This window comes from Drosophila innubila, assembly GCF_004354385.1.
Source record: "Drosophila innubila isolate TH190305 chromosome 3L unlocalized genomic scaffold, UK_Dinn_1.0 0_D_3L, whole genome shotgun sequence".
Taxonomy (NCBI): Eukaryota; Metazoa; Arthropoda; class Insecta; order Diptera; family Drosophilidae; genus Drosophila; species Drosophila innubila.
The window spans coordinates 7,393,864-7,414,646 of NW_022995376.1; the positions used below are offsets into that span (position 1 = coordinate 7,393,864).

The 20,783-nt window shown below is 37.7% G+C and overlaps 4 protein-coding genes and 1 non-coding gene across 10 annotated transcripts; all 5 read right to left on the reverse strand.

The window, feature by feature from the left end:
- Nucleotides 1-434: 434 nt before the first annotated feature.
- LOC117786288 (prominin-like protein) lies at nt 435-12,601 on the reverse strand. 6 transcript variants are annotated; one of them, XM_034624466.1, is made up of 15 exons: nt 12,503-12,601; nt 5,905-6,438; nt 5,688-5,835; nt 5,493-5,621; nt 5,244-5,431; nt 5,020-5,184; nt 4,817-4,947; nt 4,421-4,756; nt 4,248-4,357; nt 3,235-4,183; nt 3,038-3,171; nt 2,532-2,597; nt 2,273-2,446; nt 1,949-2,041; nt 435-1,527 (listed from the first exon to the last, which is right to left on the reverse strand). In XM_034624466.1, exons 2-14 carry the CDS (start codon nt 6,290-6,292, stop codon nt 1,981-1,983), a joined length of 2,979 nt encoding a protein of 992 aa, XP_034480357.1. In that variant the 5' UTR covers nt 6,293-6,438; nt 12,503-12,601; the 3' UTR covers nt 435-1,527; nt 1,949-1,980. The 6 variants fall into 6 exon arrangements, 5 of the variants coding, with proteins under 5 accessions (XP_034480357.1, XP_034480356.1, XP_034480355.1 ...); XR_004617622.1 differs by having other exon boundaries at nt 1,460-1,527; nt 1,888-2,041; XM_034624465.1 differs by lacking the exon at nt 1,949-2,041 and having other exon boundaries at nt 535-1,527; nt 2,532-2,594.
- Trnam-cau lies at nt 6,964-7,036 on the reverse strand. The gene has a single exon. It is a non-coding gene; the product is annotated as a tRNA-Met (tRNA).
- Nucleotides 12,602-12,868: 267 nt separating the features above from the next.
- Nucleotides 12,869-13,691, reverse strand: LOC117788328 (prominin-like protein). Its single transcript, XM_034627066.1, has 3 exons — nt 13,481-13,691; nt 13,297-13,421; nt 12,869-13,237 (listed from the first exon to the last, which is right to left on the reverse strand). The coding sequence occupies exons 1-3, from the start codon at nt 13,634-13,636 to the stop codon at nt 13,003-13,005; spliced, it is 516 nt and encodes a 171-aa protein (XP_034482957.1). The 5' UTR covers nt 13,637-13,691; the 3' UTR covers nt 12,869-13,002.
- Nucleotides 13,692-14,157: 466 nt separating this feature from the next.
- LOC117786957 (prominin-like protein) lies at nt 14,158-16,100 on the reverse strand. The gene is made up of 8 exons (XM_034625388.1): nt 15,925-16,100; nt 15,481-15,668; nt 15,260-15,424; nt 15,059-15,189; nt 14,670-15,005; nt 14,477-14,553; nt 14,273-14,420; nt 14,158-14,193 (listed from the first exon to the last, which is right to left on the reverse strand). The coding sequence occupies exons 1-8, from the start codon at nt 16,098-16,100 to the stop codon at nt 14,158-14,160; spliced, it is 1,257 nt and encodes a 418-aa protein (XP_034481279.1).
- A 606-nt stretch (nt 16,101-16,706) lies between these two features.
- LOC117788740 (prominin-like protein) lies at nt 16,707-20,727 on the reverse strand. Its single transcript, XM_034627583.1, has 11 exons — nt 20,099-20,727; nt 19,896-20,043; nt 19,711-19,839; nt 19,466-19,653; nt 19,242-19,406; nt 19,050-19,180; nt 18,578-18,913; nt 18,434-18,510; nt 17,401-18,364; nt 17,193-17,335; nt 16,707-17,135 (listed from the first exon to the last, which is right to left on the reverse strand). Exons 1-11 carry the CDS (start codon nt 20,538-20,540, stop codon nt 16,841-16,843), a joined length of 3,018 nt encoding a protein of 1,005 aa, XP_034483474.1. The 5' UTR covers nt 20,541-20,727; the 3' UTR covers nt 16,707-16,840.
- Between the last annotated feature and the right edge of the window lie 56 nt (nt 20,728-20,783).

Here is a 20,783-nt window from a genome sequence, read left to right on the forward strand (position 1 = left end):
TTACTAAAATAACATGTGTAACTGGTTTTGATTTTTATCATCGCCTACTTTTAGGCTAATATTTAAATCGGTTTGTATTTAGATGGCTTGAAGTTTTTTATATAACTGACGATTGTTTTGCCTATTCTTCCATTTCATACTTTTACAATTAAACAAAACAAGTTTGAAATATTTTTATAATTTATATTTTCACAGTAATTGTTATTTGCTTTTTTTTTAGCTTTAAAACTTTGATTCAGATTATTGGCTTATTGTTTAAACACTAAAATGACTTAAGCAGAAAATCATGAAATGTACGTAAAAGTAAAATATATAAAAAATGAACGTACATTCATACATACTTGTTGGTTTTTGCTTAACTAAAATACACTCTTATACAATCGTGTGTGGATGTGTGTTGGTGTGTGTATATCTTTAAATTGTATTTATTTTAATTTTTTTTATTTTGGCTACTTGCAGTTTGCCCTGAAATTGAAGACATACTCGTAGAATACAATTTGAAACACGTTTATGTAGGCTCCTTCAAATTTTTCATTTTTTGTTGTTTTGTTTTTTAGTTGAAATTTCACTTACTAAACTATGACAGATTTTTAAAGTATTCGTACGTATTATAAAGTGCGTCATTTTCTTTTTTCTTTTAGTTTTAAGGAAGTGTTTCTTCTTGTTATTGTGTGTGTTTAGTTTCTTTGAAAATAAATACACTTGTCTACCAAAATGAATCGAAAAACTTGCAGCTGCTCATCAGATAGTCTAAATTAAAATGGCAGTTCTGGTTTTCAATACAGATACAAATATATCTAGTACGTGTATTATTCGTCCCATTTAATTTTGAGATGCGATTTAAATAGATTTAATTGTAAATATTGATTATTGTTTTGGGGTTTCAAAATGCAATTCACGACTGCGCACAATAAATTAATGAGAATCATTTGGGTGTGTGTATACTTGTGATTTGTATTCATTTAACACTAACTTATTAAATGCTTTAGCTGTGCATATGCTTTTTAATTTCAACCGATTCGGATCGCATCGCTTTCTATTCATTTTCATATCTTTTGGCAACATTTTCAATGTGTGTGTGTGTGTGTACAATTCAAATAATATTTTATATGCGTTTGCTTTGATCCGCGCTTAAAACTAATCTTTACTATATATCATTTTGCATTGCTGGCAGATCGTCTGATACAGTCCAAAGAATATTATAACACATGTGATGATACAAATTACATAACTTTAAATAAAAACCTAACTTTTCAACTAAAATTACAGTCTCAGTAAAATTGGGGGTTTTCTCTTGCAATATTCTAAATGAAATTCATCTGGTGTTGTTTATCCTTTTTCCGTTCATCTCTTCCATATTCTTGCCATTTCATTTTAAAGCCATTTCAACAAATGTCCACATACGCATCACGTTCTTAATCCTGGTCGGAGGCACCTGGATAATAGTATGGCGGTGGGCGTTCATATTCAGATGATGGCGGCGCTACGGGCGGATTGTGGTAACGCGGTGGTTCATGATCCCAATGCCTGTGAAGAGGATAAATAAATTAGTCATCAGTTGATAATAAAAGATACAAATGTGAACAACAAAAAGAGACACAACAACTGCGTTTAGTTGGATTAGTTTATTTGCCAATATGTATTGCAGTTAGTTACGTTTTGGAATTGGGCAATGGGAGCAGTAGTTAACCATACAAGACAAGACCAAGCCATCATCTGATGAAGTGGTGGCAAACAAAAAATAAATATAAAGCAATGAGGTGAAACCAGTTAACGTTCTTTGGACTGGCCACATGTAGTTAAACATGATGTGAATGACGTTTAGAGGCAGCATTTTATGAATAGGTCAGAAAGCAACAACACATACACACATACACACACACACACACACACGCACACAGTGAGAGAGTGCTGGTGTCACACAGACAGGAGGCAGACATAATATTACCAAAAACCATTTGCACTTCGGGATTTTAATGCCTAAAAGAAACCATCTGCCGCCAGTGCTTTTGGCCTTGTGTCTTTAGCCACAATTTTAGCGCTAAATAAAATGAAACCAAAAATAGCAATTAAAAGAGCGGCCATCAAATAATTCATAATTAGCCACAATATTGCAGTTATGTGTGTGTTAATGTGTTATATATATGTACATGTGTAAATCATGTGGTAATTGCAGCAATCGTTAGGCAGGACACGCTAATTGTTTGTCAGGCTAAAGGATTAAGGGACCATAGAAAGAGATGGATCAGCTGTATTTTATGGGAATGCTTACGTCGGTGCCACATCGTTATAGCGCATGTTGCTGCTGCCAGCGGCGGCATCTCCACCGCCATTAGCAACACCACCGCCTCCACGGGAATTACGCGATACGCCCGGCGATGCATCCTCATAATAGTCCTGCTGTTCCCGTCGACGCTCGTAGGCCTTGCGACGCTTCTTTGGCACACTGAAAGCAGCACAAGCAATTGAATTATTCATAAGAGTTAACAAACAAAAGAAGTTAGCTGTCAGGTGGATGGAACAAGGCTTACTTGGCCAATGGCACATGCTCGTGCTCACGCTCACGTTCGCTATAGGCATCGTACAAGTAGTCGCTGCTGTGTGCGGTATGTGGCGGTGGCGATGGCGGTGGCGGTGGCGTGGTTAGCGGTGAGATGGACAAATACGAGTACGAGTATATATGGAAATGAGAATGAGACAAGTGTGACAGAGATTAGATTGTGTGACAATTTGTTTGTTAAAACATGCAGCTAATCTTGTTTGCGTTTGCTGTTGCTGCCACTTGCCAGCGGTATCATCTTCTCTGTCGCTGTTTCTGCCTCTGCAGTTGCATCCGTTAGCAGCAGGATAAAGGCACCAGTGTTAGTACCACCACTTTGATTGTGATTAGTTTCATCACAGACACAATATTTAGTCGATTGCCCTATAAAGCCTGCCCCCGTAGGTGGCACCGACGTTAATGCATCCGTGATGATGGAAACGCTTCAGGCAGTGCAATGAATGACATAATAATGATATCAAAAGTTAATTAACTTACCCGCCCTCAACAATGCCAACAGCTGGCGCCGAATACGGATCGATTTTTCTGTACAAGCACAACAAGCGATGAGCCACAAAGAGTATGGGAAGGAAGAGCAATCCACAGAGCAGAACTCCTACCCAGAAACCATTCTATAAACAAGAAATAAATACAAAATTAATTCAAATTGTTATACAACATTTGTATGCACTCACCATTGGATCGACCAGGCGTTTGCAGATTAAATCTACACCAGTATCATAGATATAGGCAAGTGGAGCACATTTGCCAACGTTTTTGTTACACTCCCTAATCACCATTTGGACATATTTGTCAATCTGATCCTCAACCGTTTTGGTAGCATTGTCAATTAATCTATTTACGTATGACTGTCCGCGCTGTTTTAAAAAGTTCTCGGCACGATCTGCAGTTTGAAGCAGGGCCTGAATGGAATCTCCATAGGGCAAGTTATTGTACAGTATCAATTTATCGATCTTAGATACAGTCTCGGATATTTGTTTGATACCCGTGGTGATTTTTATATAAAATTCATCATTGATTTTTTCTAGATTGAAGGCCTCGTTTTCCAGTGCAGTTCTGGCCCAATCATAAATACCCCATTGACTCCATAGACTGGAACGTAGATCCCTCAACTGATTGGCCATTGTGGGTAGATCAACGGGAGTTATCTTCAAGCATAAGTTCTTTGAATACAAAGAGCCATGGTATTTCGATAGGTTGCCATCACTTGCTCGTCCGAATTCTTCTTTCTCTTCATTCGTGAATACGCTAAAACCGTTGTAATCCGCTCTAAATATTGGCACTTTCGTATCTGGAGGGTCGCGTAGAACCTTAATACGTATTAGATCATTAATATCGTACAAACTATTCTTTTGCAATAGCTCAAAGATCGATTGATCGGCTTGACAAGCCTTAATTGCACTTGACATGCGAAGAGGCGGCAGCGGTGAGTCGGATTGACGTTCGCTGTGAGGCAAATAGCGATTGAGATCAATAACTGAATCTATCTGACGGAATAGCTCATTCTTATCCTGATCCCTCAAAGGAGCACAGGCACCTTGATAGGTTATCATGCCCATAATAAAGTAGAAGAGTCCAATCAGAATAGTCACTGAGAATACGCAGAATATTAACAAGATGGCACTAGAAATGAGTACATAGATTAGTTAATAATTTCTTCATCATGGCATCAGTTTTAGATACTAACAACAAGAGACAAGTTGCTCCTGTTCCTTTGCTGCAACAGTCATCACGATATCCACGCCGGCGACGTCCGCAGCAGCCACAGATCATAGATACAGTCAGTATAAATAGAATCTGTAAAGAAATATGCGAAATTATTAAAGTATTTTATAAATAAGCTATTACAATATTACTTACGACCAATAGGAATACGCAGACAATGACACTAACGATGCTTCGATCCATGCCAAACTTTTCGTAGACATCGTCGAATGTCTTGGTCGACTTCACTGTATTCGAATGGATATCTGTGATCACCGCATCGATAATGCTGCGAATGCTGTTTGCCTGTTCGCGGAATAGATCTCTTCCCTTTTGAATATCCGAAATTATCTTGGGAGTAAGAGGATCTATAGCTCGCTTAATCTGTTTGCCAATCTCTTCAACTCGTCTTATGCCATTTTTGGGAATTACGGAAATATTTTGATCAACGATATCCCGACTGGCAATCAAAAACGAGGTAGTATTCGGTAGCTGTGTAATAAAATGGTGACATTATTATCTAATTTCTCCATTAAGATATTCTATATTTACCATATCCAAGTGTAGACATTTTGAGCTGTCAAGAAATTCAATCTCCGTTGTCTTTAAAAACTGTAGACATTCCCGGCTGCCGCAGAGCACTGTACAAGCATAGTTTACATCGCGCTTTACGCCTCGCAGCACTAAAAACGAAGAAAATATGAATATTAAATATTTTTAAATATAAGAATCAAATGAATTAAATAGCTATTTACAATCTCGCAGTTGAGCAGCATTAAAACGTAGTTCCTTGTCCAGTTTTTGTAAAGTTAAAAATAATTTCACAACTTGTGGTGTATTGTTGAATATACGCTCCATTTCATAAAGCTTCTTAATTTCCGAAGTGTCCATTACGTCCAAGAATATGTGTCTATGTACATCTGAAGTTAACGACAGATTAATAAGTTGTAAATGGAACATGGAAAAGTTTTGGTCTTACGTTTCAAGATGTCTTGCAGATTTGTATTTAACTCATCATAGTTCTTAACAAACAGATGATGAATGTTGTCGGATACATCCTTGAGGAAGGTGCAAGTGTCATCGCTGCCACGTCGCATGGTTGCAGTTGTATCGTCGAAGCCATTATCCAACATTTTATTGGTCACAAATGCAATAATGACGCCAAAACTAGAAATTAAACCAAATCAATAAGTAAGTTATATCAAAAGTATATATAATTTAAACTTACAGCAGACCAATGACTAAGAGTAACATCATCATTCCGTAGCAGCAACGTCTGCGTGCATCCTTTTCACTATCGCAGGGTGGACATCCTTCTTTGCAATTGCGGCAGCAACAAAAGCAACAATAGCAAACACTAAAGAAGGAATAAAAATAGAACATTAGATTAGATTACGATTTATTTATTGTTACATTTACTTACGATATGAAGGGTATGATAATTACGAGAAGCAGTAGGACAAATACCCAGATGAGAACTATCCAGTAATGCGCCACGAGATCACGCCAATCATTCTCCTCCACCTTGGGTCCCAGGCTAAGAGTGTTCTGGTTCTTAACCACAATATATCCTAGAAATAAATAAAAATATACAGTTTAATATGAGACTGTTTAAAAGAAAGATCTAATAGATTGCTTACCAGGTGGCAATGCGGATTTACGAGCTAGAAGTTTATCAAAGACCAAGTGAGTAAAATTGAAGACGGGATCCATGGCCTGCGAGTAGGGCTTGGGCGCTTTGGTATAGTTAGATGTTTGCTTGTAAGGTGTGTATTCAGTATTGGGATAATGTGGCTGATTATTCTTCTCGTGGGTGGTGCCGAATCCATCATATCCCTCGCGCCACACCACGGCACTGTCTGCGTTGCCTTCATCTGCGTGAGCTGGCCTTATTAATGTGGCCAAGGCAAAGCCAAATATTATCACGCTGAGACTGCATATGGCCAGATAGGCAATTTGCCGATGGCGTCGCTTAACGCCGCTATTTTTGTGGCGCGTCGCCTTTGACTTGAGGTAATCGGCTGTCATTCTGTTCTGAAGCTATTCTCTGTAGCTGTCCAACAATAAATGGTGCCGTCCTCCTGTGCTCGATTAAATGCTGCTCCTAACACGCTTGGCTCCGGCTTTGGCTCCTCTTATCGCCGGAGTGCGCATCCATTTCCCGCGTCACTAAACTGCAGAAACACAAATGAAACGATTCAAATGTCATATGAGTATTATAAACAAAATAAAAAACTAATAAAAGGGCACACTCCTTAATACGATTTTAGCATGTCTTAAACTTATATACATATAAATTAATGCGTGGCAAGACACTTAAATACATATTTCATTCCCGAATGTGGGTGTGTCGTGTCGTTTTCTTTTGTGGCAATTGACAAATGGAAAAGAGCTTTGCGTATTTTTTATTTTGCTTAAGACAACGTTGCACAAATGCTTAAATGCTTCTTCATGCCACTGACACTGCCACTGGTTCTAAGATAAACACTTCACTTGACATCAATTAAAGTCAATAAAGCATATAACAAAACGAACAACGTCAGACAGCGAATGCGAGCACTATGTGTAAGTGGGAGTATCTAGATCTATACTAAAGATGCTAATCTGTTTGTAGCGTAACAAAACTGCTTTAAAAAAATACAATTATTATTATGAGCAAATAAAAAAATTTTAATTTTGAATTTAAAAAAAAAGTTACATGCCCCGGGTGAGGCTCGAACTCACGACCTTAAGATTATGAGACTTACGCGCTGCCAACTGCGCCACCGAGGCTATGCTCGCCAGAGCGGCAAACACGCAATTGTTCTGTGTGCTTGCTGTTCTGTTCTACAGATGCGAAAACAAATGTGCGTCCAGATTACGGTTTAAAAATAGAATGGAATAAAATATCTTCTACAACTGTAGATAAATCACATTTTAAAATTTCTCAACGTTAATAAATATCGCACACAAATAGTGTTATAAATCAGAACTTAATAAATATATCTGTTAGTTACCAGCAAACTACAGCTCATTAAAAACTTATCTATCTTCGATGACAGATATATATCTGACAAACATAAAAATTACAAATTTTGATATGTAATATCATAATGTATGCCAAATGATATATGGCAATACTTGTATGTGACTCATTATCTTCGACTATAAATCCCAAACACTTGGAGAATAACAACAACTATCTAAGTGCGACAGTCATGTCTTGTTGATATGCGTGCATAGAAAACGAAAAGCACAAAGTTCACTGAACTTTATGTCTGAACTGAAGCAAGCTGAATGGAACAGAACTGAACTCAACTGGACAGTAGCAAAGGGGAGTACAAGTTGTAGGTGAATGAAAAGGGTCCGGGTGATATATGTATAGACAGTAAGTCTTTCAACGATTGACTAGTCGCTTGCCTTGGCCTGTCGTCTGTCTACAGAATGTGTCACAACACACAACTAAACATTACACAGACAAACACACACACACACACATTGAGACACTTTTAGAGCCTTGCATTTACCGCCTGCTTATCTTGAATTTGTGTATTTTATGTGCACTTTTTACTACTGTTTGTTTTTGCCATCTAAGCACTTAATGGTGTCTTTACGTGTATTTTGCTTTGTTTTCAAGTGACCACAAACAGCGATTGCTAACAGCCTTTAATTGTCGTGTCAGTCGTTATGTTATTACACATTAAACGAGCAAGCGAAGAGTGAAAGATTAACTCTTAATTGAAGCAAACTTAAAATGCCACTTGTTCTTGTTTATTTAAAGGTCAACATATAAAATTCTTTCGTTTAGAAAAGAAGCATTTGACTAGAAAAAAATGTATTTGTTATTTAAATGAGTTTTTTAAAGGCAGAGGCCAAACCAATACCAAGAAATAAGTTTTGTATTGAAATATCTTTTTATTCACAAAGTTATGGGACTTGAAAGTGTAAAAAAGCCATTTCCTGTGTCCATTAATGTTTATGGTTCTAGAAAGGCTTAGAGAATGCACGTGCCCATCTTTTAATTTGGTCCGAACAAACAGCAGCGTTGACTGTATGTTGTGGGTGTTTCACTTCTGTCTGAGGACGCCTCCTCTCAGGATGCGACTGTGCAGAAAAATCTGTATCTGTTCGCAGCGTGGCAAATCCAATAAACAGCACGACCGAGGCTTTGAACGGCCTTGACATGAGGGAACACAAAGCTGGAAGCCCTTGCAGCGAAATAGCTGCGTTGGGGGTCAGTTCATGGGTGATAAGAGGGTGTTTGTATTGTCGCTTTGACGCATACATAAAGCACATTTCAAGCCACATGTACTTGAAAATGATATGTGTGTTCTCCAAAAACACAAGAAACAACAAAACAAAATAAACAAATTTTGCAGACCTGATAACGACAGGCACATGCGCAGTTTGTGGCAGGTGACACGCACTCATTTTAGGGGCTGCTGCAGATGCTGTGCTGTAGGGAGCCCTCGACTATTCTTGATGTGCCACAAAACTACAGTCAAACAGCGAGTGAGGGAATTAAACAAATAGATTCACAGGCAGATGAAATGCCAAGCTGTTTTCTCTAACTACAGTTAAGCTATGCTACAACAAACATACTTCTCTAAAGAAAGCTTCTATACAAAAACTACTGGCCCAATTTATTACCACAATATATTTTTAATAAAAAACACACAACAAATTTTGAGTATATACTTATTATATTATTTTTTTTTTGTTTTTTTATTCTTTAATGCTCTGTACGGATATAGGAGATTAGCAAAACTATATATTGAAGCTTTCCTATCAATTTATTTACTGTAGAAAGTCCGTCTGTATGATGTTCTAAAGACAATTTCTTACACGAAAGTTTTTAATTAAATTTCATGTTTCTTGGAGTTTCTTTGAGTTCATTTCTACTGAATTTGTTTGCCAATAAACAATAACTCAACTTCTGCAGCTGTGTGTGCACAACTTGGTCTGGCAAATGATGACTATTTTTTGGTGTGATGTATATGGATTTTTGCAGTTTTATGACACAAACGTAGTCACACCAAAAAAGTAGGAAACAAATAGACAAGCGACCAACTTCTTGAAATTGAATCAGTTTGTCTGTTTGAAACCGAACAGGTTTTTACAGGGAAACCTGAGAGATGCCTTTCGCTACGTAAATACGAAAGACGATAAGTCATATAAGTAGGTTGTACTTATTTTTATAGGCAAGTGTCTGTGAATTTCCGTTAGATAAAGAGTTGTTGAGTTTATCTGCTGACTGCACAAATAGAGTTATTCGCTGTTGTGTTTAGATTTCCTTTCATAATGTGACTAAGAAACTGAGAATGAAATTGAAGAATTGCTTATCAGCAGAAATTACTCAAAAATTCCAAGAAAGTACGAGTAATTTGCAGCACATTGTTTACCCAACAAAGCATTAAGCAATTATTACTCTGACCTTGAACTAAAACGTTGAATATTCAAAATAAAAAACCAAACAACGCAATTGCTAAATGCATTACGGAAATACATAAATTATTTAAATATGACTCAGCAGTAAGAAATCAATTAAGTAGCTGAAAATTTGACTTAATACAGCTTAGTTTGATTATTATAATTATTGCCAAGCCCTTGTAAGCTGTAAGTGCATTAGTTGCATGCCACACAAGTAAAGTAAGGTAAGTATCGATCTAACCGAGGTCAGGCAACAGAAGTTTCCATTGTTATCTAATAAATAATGTACGCTGCACCTTGCAGTTGCAAGCAGTCAGGTATTTTAATTAAATATGCTTAGCTTATTACGGCTTTCCATTAAAAGCCATAATTAAATCATGATGCATTTGCGCAGACTTTACATAAAGGTTTCATATTACATCGATTTGTTTTAGTATTACTGTAATCGAATGCTAAGTAGTATCTGTTTAAAAGCAGAGACTGGTTAATTTATACACAAAGTGCTTCAGACAAAAGCTGCAACAATTGTTCGCACTTCTATGTTTGTGTTTCAATTTCAACACAAATATTGACATATTCTTAAAAGCAAACAACAGTTGAAACCTATATTTGATGAGCTGAATTACGTTAACCGTTAAAGCAACAATACATATGCATAAATATTTATTATATTTTATTTAAACATTTGGTAAAAATTGGAGAAGTGAGCAGATCACGCCCTGATATTCCGCTGCGTCTTGGCCTTTTTAGTTTAGAAAGAAATCTGGTCGGTTGTCAGTTTAAAGTGAAGATATATATTTTTTTTTTTCGAAAGAACCGGTATCGAGATACTCGTATTGGGCCAAAACTGGGAAACTGGTTTGCTGGCCACGACCAGATGACTCACAACACAACACAAGACAACACTCAGCTGCTGAGCCCATTTAAAAAAAAAAAGATACGCAATGAGGTCTAATCAAAATGCTGGCACAAAGAACTATTTTCAATTGAAATTAAGCACACGTGCAAGCGAGAGAGATGGCAAACAAAAGGCACTGAAGAGACTACTGACTATGTAAGCATGTATCTGTGTATCTTTGTATCTTTATGTGCGAGTACAAGTACGAGTATCTCGATGCGGCACACAAAAAAGACAATGGGAGAGAGAAATAAGTCAAGTTGTTGCATTGATGGCGAACGGAAACCCGTTGAGAACGAACGTTACAGGAAGTACAATGGCTCAAACAAGAAGAAGAAGCAGTTGAAGACTGAGTATTAATATACGATACGGTTTCACACCTTTTCCACACTCTTCTCTCACAGCTAACGGACTTCTTTGATGACTTTTGAAGACCTACCTAGTTGTAGTTGTAATTTATACACGTATTGTTTATGAACTCCATTTGGCATATAGAAAGATACATCTGTATGTAAATATCTGCCGGTGACGCTTTGCTATAAATACATAGTACATGCGCATAGGCAACTAGATTTGGGACTCTGTGCGGTGTGTCTGCTACATAAGAATATAGGTAATCGCATGTATTTACATGTGCGAGTGTGAGTGTATCTTACACAGGTCAGGGATGTATCTGTAGCTGTCTCTGTAGCTGCGTGAGAATGTCGCTGCGGAAGTTGTCATGCACCCATGAAATAAAGTTGTATGTATTCAAGTTTGGCGTGTTGTTGCCCTGCTCCAGATCGTGCGACTGCAGTAATTAATTAATCAAAATAATTATGATTTATGCGAAGCCCACAAGAAAAAACCAGTGAAGAAGAGAGGAAGCCAAAAACCTTGTGCGATAAGCGCTTGAATTACAAATGCGACAGACGAGTACTCACACACACACACACACACACTCACTTACTCACAGACACACTCATCCAATTGTCATCGCCCAGAGAGTTGAGTAAATTGTTATAATCTTTCAAATTGAAATAAACAAGCTGAATTCGAGCCGCAATCATCACACTCACCAGCAACAACAATAATGGGTATTGGGTACACTTTTGCTTCAGTTTCGAGTAAGTTAAACCAGCTTTAGTTGATGTTGATGATGATAATGATGAGAAAGAGGAGGTGGATGTTGTTAATGTTATTGGACTACGGACTAACATACGGTAACTTCCAAATCCAATTAGCTATCAATGCCAGCTCACAGAACAACAAAGTGGACGTGGAGGTTTTGGATAACTCTTTGTTCAACAACAATAACAACAGATAGAATTGCAAATGTCCAATTGGCACGTTGTACTTAATATATATATATATATGTAATAATGAATCTTTTTCTAAAACGTTTTACAGTTAAATCAGAAACACAATTTTTGTTTTATGTTTTTCCTTCCCCGACTTTATACATAATCCTGGCCACAGCTTCCAGTGGCCTGAGTTCGTCTGCTTGCCCTCGTGCTCCAATTGGAATTTTTTAACACGCGTGGGTCAAATTTTAGCAGAGGCACAAACCATATTCGGATATCTGCATGTTAATGCATATCCTATGTACATAATACATACAAAAGCATATATGCACACACATATATGTGCATGCATTGGTCGTTTACACAGTCTTTGGCATTTTCGTATGGATATTACATACAATCTTTCACTTGTACATATATGCTGAATATAAATGCATGTGTTTGAATGTATGTATCTACTGCACCGCCCGCTGCTTGCTGCTTTAGCATCACAACATTCTTTTTCTTTTTCTTTGTTTGCACACACACAGAACGAATTGGTGGTGGGTCTGGTAGGTCACCCAACATAAATCACTTTGTTTACATATTGAATAATTCAAATCATATGTTACTTTAATTCAGCTATCATTGGGATTCACTCTGATTCACCTTTTTATTATTGGGGCAATTAAGAACTAGAATTTCTTAAGAAAATTAAAATTAAGACAAACGGGACGTTCTCGACGCGCGTACGTTGATACAACAACTACAACTGGAGCGATGTGACCAGTGCTGCCAACATGTTTAAATAGTCGTATCGCAACAAAAAACGGGTTGGCAGTCTTGGTTCACCGCTTTAAGCCCACTTTCGTCATGAACAGAAAATACCAAAATGTTATTTTACATTTTTCTAGCATCGAAAATACTGGAACTAGCTATAAAATAGCCCGGTTGGCAACTGTGATTCCAAAAGATATCGATACGTCGTTTAAATTCAAAAAATCAGGTATGTAATTTCAATTAAAAAGTGTACACTATATTCAAGAATATATTTCGATTAATTTCCTATAACAAATATATATGTATGAAAATATTATGATAACGTGTGATGATAATCTGCACTTGGTCAATGTATTCCTTGCTTACTCCCAATGTTTTCTGTTTGAATCCTAGTCTTGCTTTCGCTTACTGAATGAGGTCTCATCCTGTTCCTCGGTAAAGGTTTCAGTCGACGGATCATCCACGAATGTAAGAACATCATTGCGGGCAACTCCACCTCCCGTTCTTGGAGTATGGTCTGACGTACAACCGCCAATTTTCTGTTGACCACCGGAACAGATCACAACTGGCGAAGGCACATAAGGTAAACCCGTACAAGCAGGACAGCCAGAAGGCCGTCCAGTCCTAAAAATATAAATTAATGAAAGAATACCTTTGTATTTAGGGCAAATCAAAGCACTTACTCCACTATGTCCGCTCTTCTGGTATAGGAAGCATACTTTTTGAACAAACACATCAGATGATGGGCCAAATACAAGACGGGCAGAAAGAGAAGAGCACAGAGTATAAGACCTAACCAGAATCCATTCTACAATTGCAGATAAGAAGTGAAATTTTGTTAATTTTAAAGCATGATGATCTACTCACAATGGGATCAACGAGACGACCACAAATGAAGTTGACACTGCGGTAATAAATGTAGGAGAGAGGTTCACATAATCCGACATTGGTATACGACTCTGTTATAACCATGTCGATATAGTCGCTGACTTGAGCTTGTGTATAATGAGTCAGGTTGGTCATGAGAGAACCAATGTAGTCCTTGCCACGATTTTGTATAAACTTATGTGCTTTTAGAATTGAATTCAGTAACAAGCTAATGCCAGATCCAAACTCAAAATTATTGTATAAAATAAGATCATCAATTTTTTGTAGTTTGTGTTTGAGAGATTCATACATGCTTTGCATTGGAAGAACAATCTCTTTATGATAAGAATCCAGAAACCTGGCAGCGGTAAACAAATTGGCTCTTGTTCGCCAGAAACCTCCCTCAACAGTATAAAGATCTTCAGCCAATTTTCTGATTTGATTTGCCATCAAAGGCAAAGGGATGGGTGTAAATTGTTTGCATACACTTTCCAAATAATGTACACTGTGGTAAGTCGATAGATTTCCCGTGGTTATGTTTTCCATTCTGACCTGTTCCTCAAGTGTTAACAGAAAAGACTGGCTGAGATCGGCGTAAACAATTACTTCTTCACTTTCTGGCTCAGTTAATATGGAGACGCGTTCCAAATCATTGATATGAAATATATTATTATCACTTAACAGATGGAATAACGATTGCTCAGCCTTACAGGCTGCAATGACATTCGACATTCTCAATGGAGGCGACGCTTCCTCAATATCTGATTTGGATAAATATTTATTCAAATCGACAACAGCGTCCAGCATTCGAAAGACTTCGCTAGCCTCCATTTTCTTGAATGGAGCACATCCACCGTGGTAGGTCGCAATTCCCAAGATAAAGTAGAAAAGTCCAATCAGTGTAATAAACGAAATGGCGCAGAATATTAATATAATGGCTCTAAGGATTGCGATCATCAAAACTGTCCACAATTTATTTAATAATCAATTACTTACAGCAATAGACAGGTAGCTCCAGTTGTTCTTCTGGCACAGAAGCCACTTATGAGTGCAACAATCAGGGCGCCAATAATCTAAAATAAAAATGAAAAAAACATGTAAGAAACATCAACAATTTTATATTAAAAATTGCTCTTGTGAAGGTTTTTTTTAATTTCTTACTTGAATTGATTATATCGATTGTACTTACCACAAAAATAACAGTACAGGCAAACATATTAACGGGTCTGCGATGGATGCCATACTTTACATAGAAGTCCTCAAAGGATTGTGTCGATCTCAGCGTGTTCAAGTGAATATCACTGATGATCGCATCCACAATATCTTGTATTCGATTTGCATGTTGCAACATGGTATCCCTTCCTTTGGTTATATCACTTATCAGTGGCGGAGCGACCTTGTCCGTGGCTGCCTTGATCACATCGCTAACATGTTGAAAGCGTTTTATTCCCTCTTTTGGTATTTCATGAGCTTTGCTATCAATTATCTCCATAATGCCTTGCACGTATACGGATGTGTGGGGCAACTGTGATAATAAAAACATTATAATACTACAATCTTTAAATAGTTTTGACCTACTTCATCCATGTGCAGACAGACTGAGGTATCAATAAATTCAATCAACGTATTCCGTAAAAAATCTAAGAATTTATCCGTATTCGACGCATATTGGCAGGCGTTATTCAAGTCACGTTTAATACCGCGTATGCCTAAGAAGAAAAATAAATAAATTAAATAATAATCAGAAATAAAGAAAATTTTATCTCCAGAAAAATTTACCATCACGTAGTTGATCGCCAAAGTAGCGTAATTTTTTCTCAAGAACCACCACGTCTTTCATTAAATCTAATGCACTTGGCAAATTATCAAGTATACGTTGCAGCTCTTCCAATGCATTCGCCTCGGAGGTATCTCCCAGATCGAAAAATATGTGCGTGTGAGAATCTGTGTAGAGAAATTTTAGAGATGTCAGGTAGAATTAATTGTAATTGGCACTGTACTGGTCAGAGTGTCGGTTAAATGGTTCAGCATTTCCTCATAATTGTTGCCAAATAGATGATGAATATGTTCCTTGACGTCCTTCAGAAAGGCACAAATATCTTTGGTACCTTGGCGCATTGAGTTTGCAGCTTCCACAATGCCATGATCCAACAGTCTATTTGATAGAAAAGCAATAACAGCGCCAAGTCTGTGAATAAACCAGATACTTAAAAAAAAATGTTACAAATCGCGAAAAAAAACTCAGATTTTTACAAAATTAAAAAAATTAAAAGCAGCATTAGAAATCCATATGTAATGATTCTCTTTAAGTCTCTATCCCTATCGCAAGGTGGACATCCTGGATGGCAGCGATGACAGCAGCAGAAGCAGCAATAACATACCCTGTAATTGAATCAAAAAATGATCAGGCAATAAACTTACTGAATTCTCTTTTCCCTACTCACCCTATGAATGGCAACAGTATAATTAGAAGCATAAGAAAGAACAACCAGAAGAGAATCAACCAATATTCTCCAACCAGAGCATGCCAATCATTCGTCTCCACTTTGGGACCAAGTGCCAGAGTATCCTCACCCTTGACCACAATATATCCAGGCGGTATAGCTGGATTTGCGTACATTATGTTGTCGAGTAGAAAATGTGTTAAATTAAACACTACTTTCATTCCGTACGATCTATAATATCGTTTCTTGGTATATTGGGGTTTCGATTCATATTTGGTATACTCTACATCAGCCCAATGGGGTTCACCCATCTGCTCATGGCTGGTACCATGCCCCTCGTAGCCAGCACGCCAATAAATCCCCAAATCATCATTACTATCATCCGTATAGGCAGCATTAGTTGGCTTTGTCAACAGACTCAAAAAAAATACTGTTAATATCACTTGAAAATTCCACTTTATGTAAGGTAAAATCCGAGACTGGCAACTTTTCCTGTACTGATTATTATATCTAAATACGTTGTACTCTTCCTTGTGGGTTGACATCATTCATGTGTGTCTGTGCATCCATTTGAATCTCTGATTTGAATATGTTGATTAATTTATTATGTATTTTATACTTGTGTATCAATTGTTTATATTAAATCTGTAAAATATGTGTCACAAGCTTACAGTTAAATCCAAAAATAAGGTTCCCTAAAAAATCTTACAATTCAGAGTGCTTTCTTTATTTCCATTTTCAACCCATTTAAATTCCCCATCGCAGAAGAGAGAAAAACAATATTTCATTTTAAACATTTTTTATATACAACATTTAAATATTACTACTAAAAAGTGCTGTAAAATGCATATGTTAATTTGTATCTGGAGCTCTTGTAGGGACACTCCAATGTTACCCAGCTTCGGCTTAGTGCAGCCTAATCCTCTTTACTCTTACTCTTCTTCGGGGGATTTGGCTGCATACCTGATGCACTTTCATCTTCTTGCGATTGAGCAGGAACACTTAAAATGTCAATGGATGTTGCCTGCACCACATCAATATCATTATCTGCAATTTCATGGCTATCTACATGGACGGTAGTTGTGCTAGGAGCAGCGCCGCCATCAGTTCGATTCAGTTTCCCTTCGGAGCAGACGCAGAAAGTCTGTTGGCCGCCAGTGCAGGTGATGATTGGCGGTGGCACATACGGTGCTCCAGTACAGGTCGGACAGCTATATAGGATGTTGACAATGAGTTAAGAAACTAGAAAACCTTTAGATAAAACTTACCCTCCTTCTATAACCTCTTGACGCTCTGGAGTCATAACTCTATAGGCGTGTAGACGCTTCCAGAGGCACATTAAACGATGGGCAACAAAGAATATAGGAATCATGGTCAGGGCGCAGATGAGTAAGCCCAACCAGAAAGCATTCTACAAGCATAAGAAGGGAATTGAGTTACTTATGACATAAGTAAGAATTAGAGACTTTAACTCACCAGAGGATCGACCAGACGATAACAGATAAGATCCACGCCACGATAATAAATATAGGCCAGGGGACTGCAGCGTCCGATGTTAGTGTTGCACTCATGAATCACACGCTGAATGAATGTATCTATCTGTTCGTTGATCACATCTGTCAGATTTTGTCCAAGAGAATTGATAAAGTGATTGCCTTGACTTCTTAGGAATCGCTCTGAGCGAATTATCGCATTGACAAGCACTTCAACGGAATTGCTGAAATTGCGATTCTCATACACGATCAACTCATCAATTCTAAGCAGCTTCGCCTTCATCTTATCCATCAGATTCAATATGACACCCGTATACTTCTTATCGTACAGATACAATTGCATTGCTTCATTTTTCAAAGAGACTCGGCCGACTCGAGTATAATCATTCCACGTATCGTCAGACGTATAAATGTAATTGCTGAGATTTCTCAGCTCCGCAGCCAGGCTTGGCAAATTGGGGGTAAGCTGCTTGCACATATTCTCCAGATACATAATGCTATGATAGCCCGATAAGTTTCCATTGCGCAATTCATGAAGAGTGCGACCTTCCGCTTCTGTGAGTAGAGACACCTTGGAGAGATCATCTTCAAATACTAGACTGCGAGACTCATCTTCATCACCCTCGGGCATTATCTTAATGCTCATCAGATCCTCAGTATCATATAGCTTATTTGTCTGGAGCAATTCAAAGATTGACTGATTCTCCATGCAAGCCTTGATCGCGCTTGACATACGCATTGGCGAATATTGTGGATCTTTTTCGGCCCCCGATGCGGGTAAAAATTTATTAAGATCCATTTCCGAATCCATCTGGCGGAACAAGGCATTCTTGCCCTGATCCCGAAGTGGAGCACATGCACCCTGATAGCTGATCAGACCGATCACAAAGTAGAATATTGAGATCAGCAAAATAAACGAGAATACTGCAAATATCAACATGATGGCTCTAAATACGAATAGGAAAAATTACATATTAGTTAAAGTAGCTAAAATAAATCAATCATTATTTACGTACAACAACAAACAATGGGCTCCAGTGCCTTTGTTAAGGAAGCAACCGAATATCAGAGCGGCAATGAGTACAACTAAAATCTGAAATGTAGAATACATGATATAAACCAAAAGATAACTCCATTCAGCTGACAGCTTGTCTATTTACCAGCAGGATAAGTAGACAGGCGAGCATGCTGATAAGGTTGCGATCAGTTCCATATTTATCCTGAATATCTTCAAAGGATTTGGTCGAGTGCATGGTCCTCCAGTGTATATCACTGATCACTCTGTCAATTAGACTGCGCACCTTTGACGCCTGTGCCTGGAAGATGTCAAGACCTTTACCAATATCCATTCGCAATGGTGGCAAAACCGTATCCATTGCAACTGCAATCTTATCGCCAATCTCCTTGAAGCGCATTAGCGCTCTCTTTGGTATATCGGCAACGTTGTCTTTCATGATCTTCTCCATACCTTCCACATATAAACTGGAGTCGGGCAACTAAAAAATAATAGAGTAATAGTTAGCTCTAAGTTTTAAGACAGAAATATTAATTTTAAGAGCTTTATCTAATTAATAAAATAACAATTATGTTAAACAAATATTCTTAACCGTTCTTTTTTATCGGTGTACTTACCTTATCCAGATGCAGGCAAGTTGAGGTATCTACGAATTGCAGCGCAGACGTTTTAAGTAAATGAGTACATTCGTGATTGGCTATCAAAATGGTGCACGTATATGTCACATCTCGCTTAATGCCACGCACACCTATAGTTAAAAAAAATATCTATGTTTATAAATAAAATAGAATTAAAATGTTAAGATTTACCATCTCGCAGCTGAGCTGCATTGAAACGCAATTCCTTTTCCATTTCCTCCACCTGCTTCATTAAAGTCCGTGCCTCTTTCATATTATCCAACATACGTTCTAACTCTGCTATGGCATTACTTTCCGAGGCATCTCCCAAATCCAGGAATATATGATTAGCTGCCTCTGTGGAAGCGTGTTAAATCAAGCTAAGAATTCAATAGGAATATTCAAAATAGCCTTACCATTCAGTATCTCAGTTAAATGGGCCTCCAGCTCCTGATAGTTGTTGACAAACACATGATAGATATGATCGGAAACATCCTGCAGAAAGGTGCACGTATCCTTGCTGCCACGTTTCATTGTTGTGGTCGTGTCATCAAATCCACGATCCAGTATTCTGGTGGCAAAGAATGCCATGAGCAGACCAAGTCTGTAAATTAATAAGTAATTAAACAGATGGGTAAAGTGCACATTTAAATTGACCCACAGCAGAATAATAATTAAGAACAGCAGGACTGAACTGCATATAAGATTTCTGCGCTTATCCCTTGGACCATCGCATGGCGGACAACCGATCTTGCAACGTCGACAGCAACAGAAGCAGCAGTAACAAACGCTGTGATGGACAGTCAATTCATATTAAATATTCAATTAGACTATAGATTAACTTACGCCAGAAATGGTACTAGAATTATGAGAATGAGCAATAAGAGAATCCATAGGATTACCAAAAAGTATTCGGCCAGCAGAGCACTCCAATCATTCTGCTCAACCTTGGGCCCCAATGCCAGAGTACTTTCATTTTTAACCACAAGATAGCCTATCAATACCATTAGTTTAATATGATAACTTGCTTGAAATTACAATTAGCTTACCAGGCGGTAAGGCCGGTTTGCCTCTTATAACAGTATCAAATATGAAATGAGTAAAATTGTAGGCCGGATGAATGGGCCAAGTTGTGTAATTCTTCTCGACTGTATAAATGGCTTTTGACTGATAGCCTGTTAATTCAACATTAGGATAGTGAGCCTGTCCCAGCTTCTCATGAATGGTGCCATGCCCATCAGAACGAAAAGTCGTATCCATATCAGTTTTATCACCATTCGTTCCTTCGGGCGGTTCCTGTTTATTGTTATCAGCATTGTTTTCCTCTTCAGCAGGTATCTCTGCTTCCTCTGTCTCATCTTGGCCACTTGCTGTAATTATTAATGTGAGCAACAGAAAGCCAACCGCTATTTTGCCAAGATTCTTCGTATTCAAATATGATAAATTATAACGACATCGCAACCTGCGTTTTGACTTGGTTTTGGATTGCATCGTTGTGGAAGTGTGTCCTAGTGTGTGGCGTGCATCTATTTATAAGCGGTAACACATAAATTTTGTCGAATTTCGATGAATTCTAAAACTGCTATAACGCTAAATTTAATCGTCAGCACGTTAACCATAAAAAAATGGAAGCCCGCAAAAACAATACGACGAAAACAATTAACAATTTACTGCGATAATTTCTAAAACTTGAAAAATTATCATTGAACGAACGAAAATGGGAAACTTCTTTAA